Source organism: Oncorhynchus clarkii, unplaced genomic scaffold (assembly GCF_045791955.1).
Source record: "Oncorhynchus clarkii lewisi isolate Uvic-CL-2024 unplaced genomic scaffold, UVic_Ocla_1.0 unplaced_contig_632_pilon_pilon, whole genome shotgun sequence".
NCBI classification, from domain to species: domain Eukaryota; kingdom Metazoa; phylum Chordata; class Actinopteri; order Salmoniformes; family Salmonidae; genus Oncorhynchus; species Oncorhynchus clarkii.
Genome location: NW_027258325.1, coordinates 58,877 through 71,121, shown reverse-complemented (window position 1 = coordinate 71,121; position 12,245 = coordinate 58,877). Strand labels below are relative to the sequence as shown.

Below are 12,245 nucleotides of genomic sequence, written 5' to 3'. Positions count from 1 at the left end.
GGTCATGTGAATTGGAAACACTCCTGGCCTAAGGTGGATCAGACCATTTCAAACGACCACAAATGTTATTATTCATTCTGAAAATATATTTTTTTAAAGCCAGAGACAACAACTTCAATGGACAACATACTCTGTAGTTTAGTGAACTACTATAGCAGGGCTGAACATTATGCAAAGAACGGTTACAATGTCTTTAAATATGAATTTCACTCTATACACACACAATGTTAAGCAGTGGACTAAAAAAGACAGGCAGGTTTCAATGTAAACTGAACAGAAATATATAAATGTAACATGCAACAATTTCAAAGATGTTACTGAGTTGCTGTTCATGTAAGGAAATCAGTGAATTTAAATACATTTGATCAGAAAACCAGTCAGTATCTGGTGTGACCACCATTTGCCTCATGCATTGCGACACATCTCCTTTGCATAGAGTTGATCAGGCTGTTGAATGTGGAATGTTGTCCCACTCTTTTTCAATGGCTGTGTGAAGTTCCTGGATATTGGCAACTGGATATTGGAACTGGAACATGCTGACACATCGATCCAGAGCATCTCAAAGGGTGGTGACATGTCTGGTGAACATGCAGGCCATGAAAGAAGTTGAAAAATGTTCAGCTTTGTTTCAGAACATTCAATTTGGCAATAGCTCTTGTGGAAATTCCTGCAGTCAGCATGCCAATTGCATGCTCCCTCAACTTGAGACATCTGTGACATTGTGTTGTGTGACAAAACCACACATTTTAGAGTGGCCTTTTATTGTCCCCCAGCACAAGGTGCACCTGTGTAATGTGCATTCTGTTAAATCAGCCTCTTGATATGCCACACCTGTTAGGTGGATGGATTGTATTTGCAAGGGATAAATGCTCACTAACAGAGATATAAACTAATTTGTGCACAATTTTAGAGAAATAAGCTTTTTGTGCATATGGAACATTTCTGGGATCTTTTATTTCAGGTCATGAAACATGGGACCAACACTTTACATGTTGAGTTTATAGTTTTGTTCAGTATAGCTGTTATTGGCAAAGAATTCTGGAACTCTTTCTTATTGGTCTATTAGTTAATTTATCACCTGGCAGGCCAAAACTCCATCCCACCAAAAAAGGCTGAAATAGATGGTTGCGGTGGCACCTGCCTGTAATCCAAGTCACTGGGAGGCTGCGGTTGGTTTAATTAAATTGAGATGTGGGTCGAGGTTATATTAGAGTTTAGAATGTTGAGATGTGGGTAGAAGTCATGTTGGAATTTAAACTAGGATTGTTTCAAAGTATGCCGTGAATGGCCTCACGGTTGGTGAAAGGAAGGTGAGCACATGGCTAATTGCGCTGTTTGAGCTAATCAATTAGATAAACAAGAAGCAGGTAACTGATGTGGGTAGAGATTGTTAGTTTAGACTGTTGAGATGTGGGAAGAGGTTACGTTAGAATTTATACAGGTATCATATCGACTAATGTAATATAGGTAGGCCATGAATGGCCTCACATACCAGTACAGTAGGTGTCAGTGTATGCACCTAAAAGTTTGATGCAATCCGCCAACCAGATCAAGAAGAATAAGCTGAAATTTCAGGCCTTTCAAACACCTCTTACACTCAAAAGGCATTATCATAATTTTCTCAGTATTATTCCTAACTCGTAGTGTGGAAATATATATGCTGTATATATAAAAAATATAGTTTGACTGAACTGGGACTTTGAGAATGACATTTGCACCACAAACATTTGTGAACAATCACCAGCAGTGGAAATCAAAATAATATGCCTGTCACACCCTGATCTGTTTTCTTTATTATTTTGGTTAGGTCAGGGTGTGACTAGGGTGGATATGTTAGTTTTGTCTTGTCTAGGGTTTTTGTATACCTAGGGGTTTTGTAAGTCTAGGTTTATGTATGTCTATGGTGGCCTGAATTGGTTACCAATCAGAGGCAGCTGTTTATCGTTGTCTCTGATTGGGGACCATATTTAGGTAGCCATTTCCATAGGTTATTTGTGGGTTCTTATTCTATATTTCGTTGCCTGTCTGCACTATTCATATTAGCTTCACGGTTTGTTTTTGTTAGTTTGTTCAGTGTCTCATTCGTTTAATAAAGAACGATGTACGCATACCACGCTGCACCTTGGTCTCCTTACGACGAACATAACAATGCCAACATTACTTGGCCTCCCTTAGCCTCAGCAGATCGTTTTAATCTTTATCCTGTGCCAAATATATTTATTCAGTGAGTCTAAATGTTTAACGTTCGCTAGCTAGGCTACTACAGCTAACGCTAATAGTTTTGTTAACTAGTTATAGAATGGATCCTTCTAGCTAGTTTTAGAGGAAAACTAAACTGCTTTTATTAACGCACAATCTTGGTTTCCATGAAAATGTGTCTCTCACGAGGCAAGCAATCAGGAGAGGGTTGTCACTAGTAACCACAGTCAGTGCAAAATTGGTTAACTTAAAATTGCTTCTGTCTTAATTCAAGGTTAGCAGTGTGGTTAGGGTCAGGTTTTAATCAGATTTTAAGAAGAGCAATTGTAGAAACAGGTTAAGCCATAATTATGAAGTTGTGGCTGTGGTAACTAGTGACGACCGGAGAGGAGCCTGAATGAAGAAAGAAACCACGTTCAGAGTTAAAGGGAAAGGGGATATCTAATCAGTTGCACAACGGAATCAAAGATTTTTTATAACTAATGCATTCAACCGAAATGTGTCTTCAGCATTTAACTCAACCGCTCTGATTAACCCAACCGCTCTGATTAATCCAACCACTCTGATTAACCCAACTGCTCTGAATCAGAGAGGTACAGGGGGCTTAATGGACGTTAAACAATGATGTGCTGGTTGTTGAGAGACGTGGTTGATTAGGCTCTATAGGCTTTAGCTAGGAGACCAATAACGTGAAATCAACATTTCACCATGTCATTGGATTCAGGTTAAAAGTTGACTCTGCAAATCCAACCAGTTTTACACCCTGATTGTTGTTGAAATGTGGAAACAATGTTCAAGCAGTTTTTGCCCAGGGGGCAGTCTCAACCTGCCCGGGTGCCATAAATTGTCCATCTTTCACTTAAACAATGGGAATGAACCAGAATGATCCATTTTAGGCAACACCTACTGGAATTCCTTAGTTTTGTTTTCAGTGAAAAACCTTTAGAACAGGCTCAACTTGCCTAACTGCTAAGGTCACTTTCCCCAGGCAATAGGGCAACCTTTAGTCCCTGCTACAACTAAGTTCAGCTACCTCTGCCATAGAAATAGAATGAACAGAGCGGGCTTGCAACTTCTAACCCTGGCACTTTGACTGGTAAAGTCATGGGTGCACACGCAATGGTGCCCGTGCAATCATTTCCATGGAAATGTAGAATGTTCATTAAAATTATGTTAACTGATGTGACTCGTGGAATATAATGTATTTTTTCTAATGTCAGTTGAGTTTAATCAACAAATCACATGACATATTGATGGGTACACTTTCTGCTTTTACTTCCTGCTTTGCTTCAATGGCAGCGTTTCCCAAACTCCGTCCTCACAACCCCAAGGGGTGGAAATGTTGGTTTTTGCCCTAACATCACACAGCTGATTCAAATTACCAAAGCTTGATGATTAGTTGATTATTTGAATCAGCTGTGTAGCGCTAGGGCAAAAACCAAAACGTGCACCCCTTGTACCGAGGGCCGAGTTTGAGAAACCTGTCCTATAGGTCCATTTGCAATTATGCCATCATTTGATTCATTCTCTTTATATGGCCTCTGCTTTATGAATACAGGCCATTCCTGGCCTCCCCTACTGGCGGCAGGTAGCCTAGTGGTTACGCCTCGAACCCACCTACAGCGTCATTGCACCAAACGCTATCCAGCACAGTGGAGGCTGCTGAGTGGAGGACGACTTATAATAACAGGCTGGAATGGAGTGTTATGATCCGTCCTCCCCTCAGCAGCCTCCACTGACACAGCATCATCTGGATATGTGTTTTCAACAAAAGTTCAACCTTCACCTTCTGCTACCATTTCTGTCAGGCCGTCTTCACATACAGTTTGATGTAATCGTTCGATAAATCCAAGGTTTTCACCACACGGAACGCACTGCAACGTTCCAGGGGAAATGAATGTACCTCTGGTGTACCAAATTGCAAAGATAGTGTCGTGTGATCGAGGCATTAGAGCATTGGGCAAGTAACCGAAAGTTGCTAGTTTGAGTTGCTAAGCCAAATAGGTGAAAAATCTATCAATCTGTCCTTGAGCAAAGCACGTAACCCTAATTGCTCCAGTGTTGCCGTCAATAATAGCTGATCCCTGGCTGTGACCCCATTCTCTGTAGGATATGCAAAAAAACATTTCCATTTCACACCGGGTTAATAAGGAATGGGCACAACATGAATCAATGTAATCCCTGGGATATGAGTCCAAAGGTTGACCCAGCATGGGCAGGGAAGAAATGAGGTTCCAAAAACAGGCAGTTAAAGGCAGAACTGTTTTTCTTCTGTGCTTATTTTATATGGCTGTTGTAGCTGTTTCACTGAATAGAGAAGAGGTGGGCCTGTCTACTGTAGTAAAACGACTACTACTTTATCACAAGTAATAAAATGACATGTCATCAAAGCTCAGTAAAAGCAATAAATGCAATATCTCCAGAGAGATGCTGAGTGTGCCTGCAGGCTGCAGGTAGGCATATATGTGTTGCAACCAATGTTCCCTAAAAAAATGTCAAATTTCAGGTCTGCTGAGTGCAAACTTCAACACTGTGAAAATGCAGCTGTACCCGCTTTAAGATCAGTTTTAACAATGGCCAAGTTACTATGGCTATTTGATCATAATATAGGCCTTCTAGATTGGCCTACCATCAAAAACAATGGAGAAAATGCATCCCATAACATTTTGACATGGAAATAGCTGTTCTATCATTCAGCCTACAGTAGCAGCCAATGTGTGGTGTTCAATGTAGGCCTACATTCTGAGACATGCAGGGCTTGACATTAACCTGTTTATCCATTTGTCCTTCAGACAAGGTGACTGTTGTTATTGTTGTTTGATGCAAGAAACCACTTTACAAAATAAAATGCATTATTATGCCCATACCATTGTTACAGAAAATCAGACAAATTACCTGGCTATCAGCGGAGCCTTGTCTGGCAGCAAAACAGATCATTTAGCCTCATTTACTGCCTTAAAAAAACATAGCTGATATGGCTGACTTACTTAAACAAATGTGGTTTCTACTGACAATTGAGATGTACAAACTATGACATTGAGATGTACAAACTATGGCATAAGGGGTACAAACTATGGCATAAGGGGATGACGAGCGGATAAGAGGCAATCCGTAATTTTGATTAAGACTTTAATCGAAACAGGGTCTTCCCCGCCTGCCCTGAATGATGGTTCGCCACTGAAATGATGATACACTGGTTGCAACAGTGTAGTTCCCACACTTGCGCCACTACAGCCGGAGCTGCTCACGTGACGCAAATATTGTCCTCCTATTTGTTTGCTTACGTGCCTCTACTGCCACACCTTCTTCCTCGGAGAGATATATTAATCTGTTGGCCATTTGAGCTCCAGTCAGTTAGTTAGGAATACACATCTCCATAGGACTTTACGCATCTAGGCTTTTTAATGACTAACATGGAGGAGCAACGGTATCCGGTTAATATCCGACTGATTGGAGTAATGCACAAGGAGAAAAGCAAAGTATGGATACTTGATGCATGCAATACTACTGCTGCTGTTATGGGATATTTCTCCAGATTTCTGCATGAGATGTTCAACTATTTTTGATGCCTGTTAATTAATCATTTCCCGAAAATTGTTGATTCTTTTTTGCTGTATTTTGTGAGTGCAATTAACTAAAACCTTTATTTTTGAATTTGACAGCAATGATTTATACCAAAGATTTAATTGATATTTATAACTTATTTCAAATGTCCAGATGTACATGACATCGGTGCTTTGGTCAGATCAGAATGACATCATTGTTTACAGAACCTTCAAGGACTTCAAGACACTTAATGTAAGTTACATCATCAACTACAATTCAAATTGTCTGATCTAATGTAGGCTACATAAATGCAAAATATAATATGGAGCCATGCTTTTCTTACTTATGCCAAACTTTTTATCCAAAAAAGGAACAAATGAAGAAGAAATTCCCACCTGCGAACCCACTTAAAAAATCGGACAGAATTATTCCTAGATTTCGAGGTAGGCCTATGTTTTACTTTTAATATCACGTTGCCGGTTGATGTCTATCATTTGTATCCTTTATATAACTAATAAGTCATTAATTAGTAATCGTCGTATATTCCTTCGTCAGACTGGAGGATGAAGATAAACACAAAGAATAATGGTCCAAGCAAGTCGGTGGTCCAGCTCAAGTTTTTGGAGAAATACTGCAGCGAGCTCCTCAGCTGTGACCCGCGCGTCTCACAATGTCCTGAACTCATCCGGTACTTCCACCCCAAGGACCAAGATCTACAGCCAGAGTTTGCCAAGAATAGGTAGATTATAGTGAGAATTATGCACATTGCTTAGGGAATACCACTGTGTCCTGAGCATTACGCACGGTATTACGCACAAGTGGATCGACTTCAAATCCAGTGTCCCGTTATGTTTTGGTGATTTAATTCAGTACAATAAATAGTCATACATTTACAATGTGACTTCCTTACAATGTGAATTCCTTCCTCAGTATCATGATCATGCCTTCAGAGGATTCCGCTGGACATGACAAGAGTGTCAACATTGGAAACGTTACGCAGCCGTTCGTAACAGAGGCATACCGGTGCATGGCACCCTATGAGACCAAAGACACCAAGAACCGGCCGTTCAAAGTGGCCGTGGACGAAAACTTGGATGTGCTCATCAAAGACAAAGCAGGTGAGAGAACGTCTGCTGTGATTTGCCTTCCATAAAGTATAATGAACATGTATTTTCCTTTGTAATGAACATGTAAAATCGCATCACTTTTAATCACGAATGTATTGATTATGTGACATGTAATGGGTTTGAGAGAGCTGATCATAAATGTCCATCACCAGTCTAACCCCTCTCCCTCTGCTCCCAGGCTGGTGGCTGGTGGAGAATGAGGACAAGCGTATGGCCTGGTTCCCTGCTCCATACCTGGAGAAGGTAGAGGGGAATGAGGATGACGATAGTGACGAGTCCTATGGAGAAAGTAAGAGACCATCATCTCTTATCCCTGACACATATGTATTTATGTTTTCTATAGCCTGGGAGGGGATCATCAGGGGATCATCAGGGGATCATCAGGGGATCATCAGGGGATCATCAGGGGATCATCTGCAAAAATGTTCACATCAACAAATATATAAAACATTCACACATAGCTGATGCACCAGCGTCAAGACATACGCTGCAAATACTGTACTGTGCATGTACTGCAAGGTGTGGACCCCCACTGACAGTATATTGCCATATATTGATGTTGCACCCATCCTAACATTCTGAATCGCCCACAAATAGGCGTGCTGTACAGTGCTGTCAGAAGCTACAAAGCCACAAATAGAGACGAGGTGTCTATGGACATTGGCTCAGTGGTGGAAGTCCTGCAGAAGTCTGACAATGGCTGGTGGCTGATCAGGTATGTTACTGAACAACACCTGTCTGACTAAACAGGAAGAATACAGTAGCTATAGCTGTAAAAGAGAAGCATGACTTCCAGACTGTCGGAACCATGGAATCAAAATTATTAGAACTCATACTAATTCTATGGTCAGATGACAGCAAATGCATTGAGAGAATGGAAATTGAAATGGAATTGAAAGTCATGGTGCAGACAGACATGCAGAGTATCATCGCCCGTCCATCAGATATCATGCGGAAACAACAACGCTGTAATTATCTCACTACATTACAAGTTATCATTAGTTGATTCTGAAGAACCCAATACCAGAGATAGCTGAGCCATTGTCTGCCCAATGCTCTTTTGAGACAACCTCTCAGCGTGTTCTGCCCCTATCATTAGAAAACAGTTGGTAGCTTCCCCTTGAATAGTTGACGTGACTGAATTACTTAGCTGTTATCTTTTCACTGAATCAAATCCAAAGATTCTCTTGACAATGGCCGTGTCCAAATACCCCAAAATATTATTCGATAATTGGCTTTAACCAATTATTTTAACTAACTATTTTAACTAACTTTAACTATCTATATAGGTAGAGAACATTGAACAGAACAAGGACATGTCAATAACCTCATTTTGACAAAAATGCAGATATAACCTCCCAGACGTCAGTTCAACATCTAGTTTTGATTTACATTTGGTTGATTTGTCATCTAATGTGAATTCACCAAAAAATGGTTAAAATTTGGGTGAAAAAAAATGCTAAATTCCCTTATGTTGACTTTTTTCAAATCCAATCAGTTTTCCATGTTGATTGAACGTCATCACATGGAAGCAACACTGATCCAATCAGTTTCCCATGTTGATTGAACGTCATCACATGGAATTACGTGGAAGCAACACTGATCCAATCAGTTTCCTATGTTGATTGAACGTCATCACATGGAATTACGTGGAAGCAACACTGATTCAATCAGTTTTTGCCCAGTGGGTTATAATCTCAAATTCTCAATTTGTTTCTTACTGCATACCTTTTTACTAAACAGTACGTTCAAAATAGTATGTAGTAAGATTAGTACACAGTATGCAGTTTAAGTAAGTAGTAGCCAAGCCAGATTTCGGGCCATTGACTTGTCAATTTAAGTGAAAGCTAGACAGACAAAGGCCACAGACTTGTCGTCTATCATTACCTAGGATAACATATTGTACCAAGGCTTTGACAACATTGTGATTTCTGATATGAAATCCAAACTCATGTCAGTTTCCAATTTCTTCTTTCTCCTCTTGACAGATACAACGGCAAGAGCGGCTTCGTACCTGCCATGTACCTGCAGCCCTACAACAACCCCCGTGTCCGCCTGGCGGCTCTCAACCTGGCCCAGCTACAGGTCCACAGCTCCAGCTCTGACCACACGCTGGCCGGACACTCCCACGAGCGCAGCCATTCCCAAGGCAACATCCTGCAGCCGCCCGGCTCCCAACCTTCCACACCAAATCAGCTCAAGCCTACCGACAAGCTCAAGTCTCATTCTTTTAATGTTCTAACTGTGCCTCGGCCTAGCCCTTCACCTGTGATGGTCACCACCCCCGCCCCGGCATACCCTAGCAAGGGCACTCCAATGCCTACTATCATGGTGGAGGTGGATGGGGAGGTGGATAGACGCAAGCGCAGCCTCGCCGGCAGCATGGGAAGCGAGGGCAGTGACTTCAGCTTCAGCGACGACCTCAGTTCGTCATCCTGCAGCTCGTCCCTCAACCTGAGCCGCGCCGACATGGACGAGCGTCTCCGGCGCGCCCGCACACCGCCGCCCATGGTGGCCGACCGTCTCAATCCCGACAGTGGCGTGTTGGAGGGGAGGATGGTCCACGGAAGATCTGACCCAAACCTGTTCAAGATGGCCCCAACCACCCCCAAGGTGCCCCCCAGGCCCAGGGTGCAGGAGATCCTGACGCGCTGCACTACAGTCACGCGCAAGAACGCCTCCAAAGCCAAGCTGTCACCAGCGCCTGCTGTGATACTGAGCCGCTAAATTGGAGCAGTGTTGACCCAAAATGGTGGTGGGTCCAGACCCACTGATGAGTCATGGGTAGCCAGTTCCTCCTTAGCCTTTTAAAACCGAGGGTGCAGACTGGGTTGTGGCCAGGACATGTGGTGTGGTGTCTTGATGGATTCCAGGAAGAATCTAAAGGCTTTAGCACAGAAAGTCACTGTACTAGAAGCCAGACTGTGGGACTTATCCGTTATGAAGTTACATGAACATGATTACACTGTGTTTTAAAGTGTTTAACTGCCTTGGGGCTGGTCATGTAACCATGAGTTGTGATATGGGAGGAAGAATCATGCATTACTGTAATACTCACATATTGAGTCTTTATTTTTTTAATGTGGAAGCTTACTTCTTGCTCTGTTTGTCAGGCCTACTTCCATGCACCTGGAGATGGATACTGATAGCTGCATTGTAAACATTATTTTAATGCTGTCTATTAATTCAGGATTTATTTTGTGGATGAACAAATATTACGGTTAGGGGTTTACTGTCATTTGTCTACATTCCTGTTTTAATGAATAATTTCTCTTCACTTAATGTGAAGTCAGGTCATATACTGGTATAATTAAAATATACACTTTTGTGAATAAACATTCAGTAGCAATTTAGATAGAAAAAAATAACATTTTCTGTGATTGTCATGAATCTTCTGTCTTCTATTAAATCCTAAAATGTGTTTTCATAGTTTCCACTGTATAGTCTTTTAATCTATGGATCTCTATTTTTCCATACTGGAAAACTGTTATTAGCAACTATGGTTGATTCCATATCATATTGTACTGCAAACTGCAACAAATTGTTATACATTATTATACTAAAATAACATATCTTGTACTGCAAAAAGCAATAAATTCTAATACTAAAATAACTTGTCCGCCTCTTTGAATGGAGAAAATATCCTGATTTAAACTGGATGTTGTGTGTGTGGCATGCCGAGTGCCCTACAGATGACACTGGTTCCATCTCTTTTCCTCCATAGCAAAGCACCCAATTTCTCTCTCTTGGAGTCACCATTTCTATCCACCGCTAGCTTACTATGAATTGTACTCTCATACTGTTAGAGCTCTCCGAGTCCACTGGTTTATACTGTCAGAGCTCTCTGAGTCCACTGGTTTATACTGTTAGAGCTCTCCCTGAGTCCACTGGTTTATACTGTTAGATCTCTCCCTGAGTCCACTGGTTTATACTGTTAGAGCTCTGAGTCCACTGGTTTATACTGTTAGAGTTCTCCCTGAGTCCACTGGTTTATACTGTTAGAGCTCTCCCTGAGTCCACTGGTTTATACTGTTAGATCTCTCTCTGAGTCCACTGGTTTATACTGTTAGATCTCTCCCTGAGTCCACTGGTTTATACTGTTAGATCTCTCCCTGAGTCCACTGGTTTATACTGTTAGAGCTCTGAGTCCACTGGTTTATACTGTTAGAGCTCTCCCTGAGTCCACTGGTTTATACTGTCAGAGCTCTCTGAGTCCACTGGTTTATACTGTCAGAGCTCTCTGAGTCCACTGGTTTATACTGTTAGAGCTCTCTGAGTCCACTGGTTTATACTGTTAGAGCTCTCTCTGAGTCCACTGGTTTATACTGTTAGAGCTCTCTGAGTCCACTGGTTTATACTGTTAGATCTCTCCCTGAGTCCACTGGTTTATACTGTTAGAGCTCTCCCTGAGTCCACTGGTTTATACTGTTAGATCTCTCTCTGAGTCCACTGGTTTATACTGTTAGAGCTCTCTGAGTCCACTGGTTTATACTGTTAGATCTCTCCCTGAGTCCACTGGTTTATACTGTTAGAGCTCTCCCTGAGTCCACTGGTTTATACTGTTAGAGCTCTCTGAGTCCACTGGTTTATACTGTCAGAGCTCTCTGAGTCCACTGGTTTATACTGTTAGAGCTCTGAGTCCACTGGTTTATACTGTTAGATCTCTCCCTGAGTCCACTGGTTTATACTGTTAGAGCTCTCCCTGAGTCCACTGGTTTATACTGTTAGATCTCTCTCTGAGTCCACTGGTTTATACTGTTAGAGCTCTCTGAGTCCACTGGTTTATACTGTTAGATCTCTCCCTGAGTCCACTGGTTTATAATGTTAGAGCTCTCCCTGAGTCCACTGGTTTATACTGTTAGAGCTCTCTGAGTCCACTGGTTTATACTGTCAGAGCTCTCTGAGTCCACTGGTTTATACTGTTAGAGCTCTCTGAGTCCACTGGTTTATACTGTTAGATCTCTCCCTGAGTCCACTGGTTTATACTGTTAGAGCTCTCCCTGAGTCCACTGGTTTATACTGTTAGAACTCTCCCTGAGTCCACTGGTTTATACTGTTAGAGCTCTCTGAGTCCACTGGTTTATACTGTTAGAGCTCTCCCTGAGTCCACTGGTTTATACTGTTAGAGCTCTCTGAGTCCACTGGTTTATACTGTTAGAGCTCTCCCTGAGTCCACTGGTTTATACTGTCAGAGCTCTCTGAGTCCACTGGTTTATACTGTTAGAGCTCTCTGAGTCCACTGGTTTATACTGTTAGATCTCTCCCTGAGTCCACTGGTTTATACTGTTAGAGCTCTCCCTGAGTCCACTGGTTTATACTGTTAGAACTCTCCCTGAGTCCACTGGTTTATACTGTTAGAGCTCTCTGAGTCCA

At 41.9% G+C, this 12,245-nt stretch overlaps 1 protein-coding gene across 1 annotated transcript; it reads left to right on the top strand.

Moving 5' to 3' along the window:
* Positions 1–5,547: 5,547 nt before the first annotated feature.
* Positions 5,548–11,933, top strand: LOC139396662 (NADPH oxidase organizer 1-like). Its single transcript, XM_071143598.1, has 8 exons — positions 5,548–5,678; positions 5,917–5,997; positions 6,116–6,188; positions 6,301–6,484; positions 6,676–6,863; positions 7,051–7,161; positions 7,470–7,587; positions 8,861–11,933. The coding sequence occupies exons 1-8, from the start codon at positions 5,604–5,606 to the stop codon at positions 9,597–9,599; spliced, it is 1,569 nt and encodes a 522-aa protein (XP_070999699.1). The 5' UTR covers positions 5,548–5,603; the 3' UTR covers positions 9,600–11,933.
* Positions 11,934–12,245: the final 312 nt, after the last annotated feature.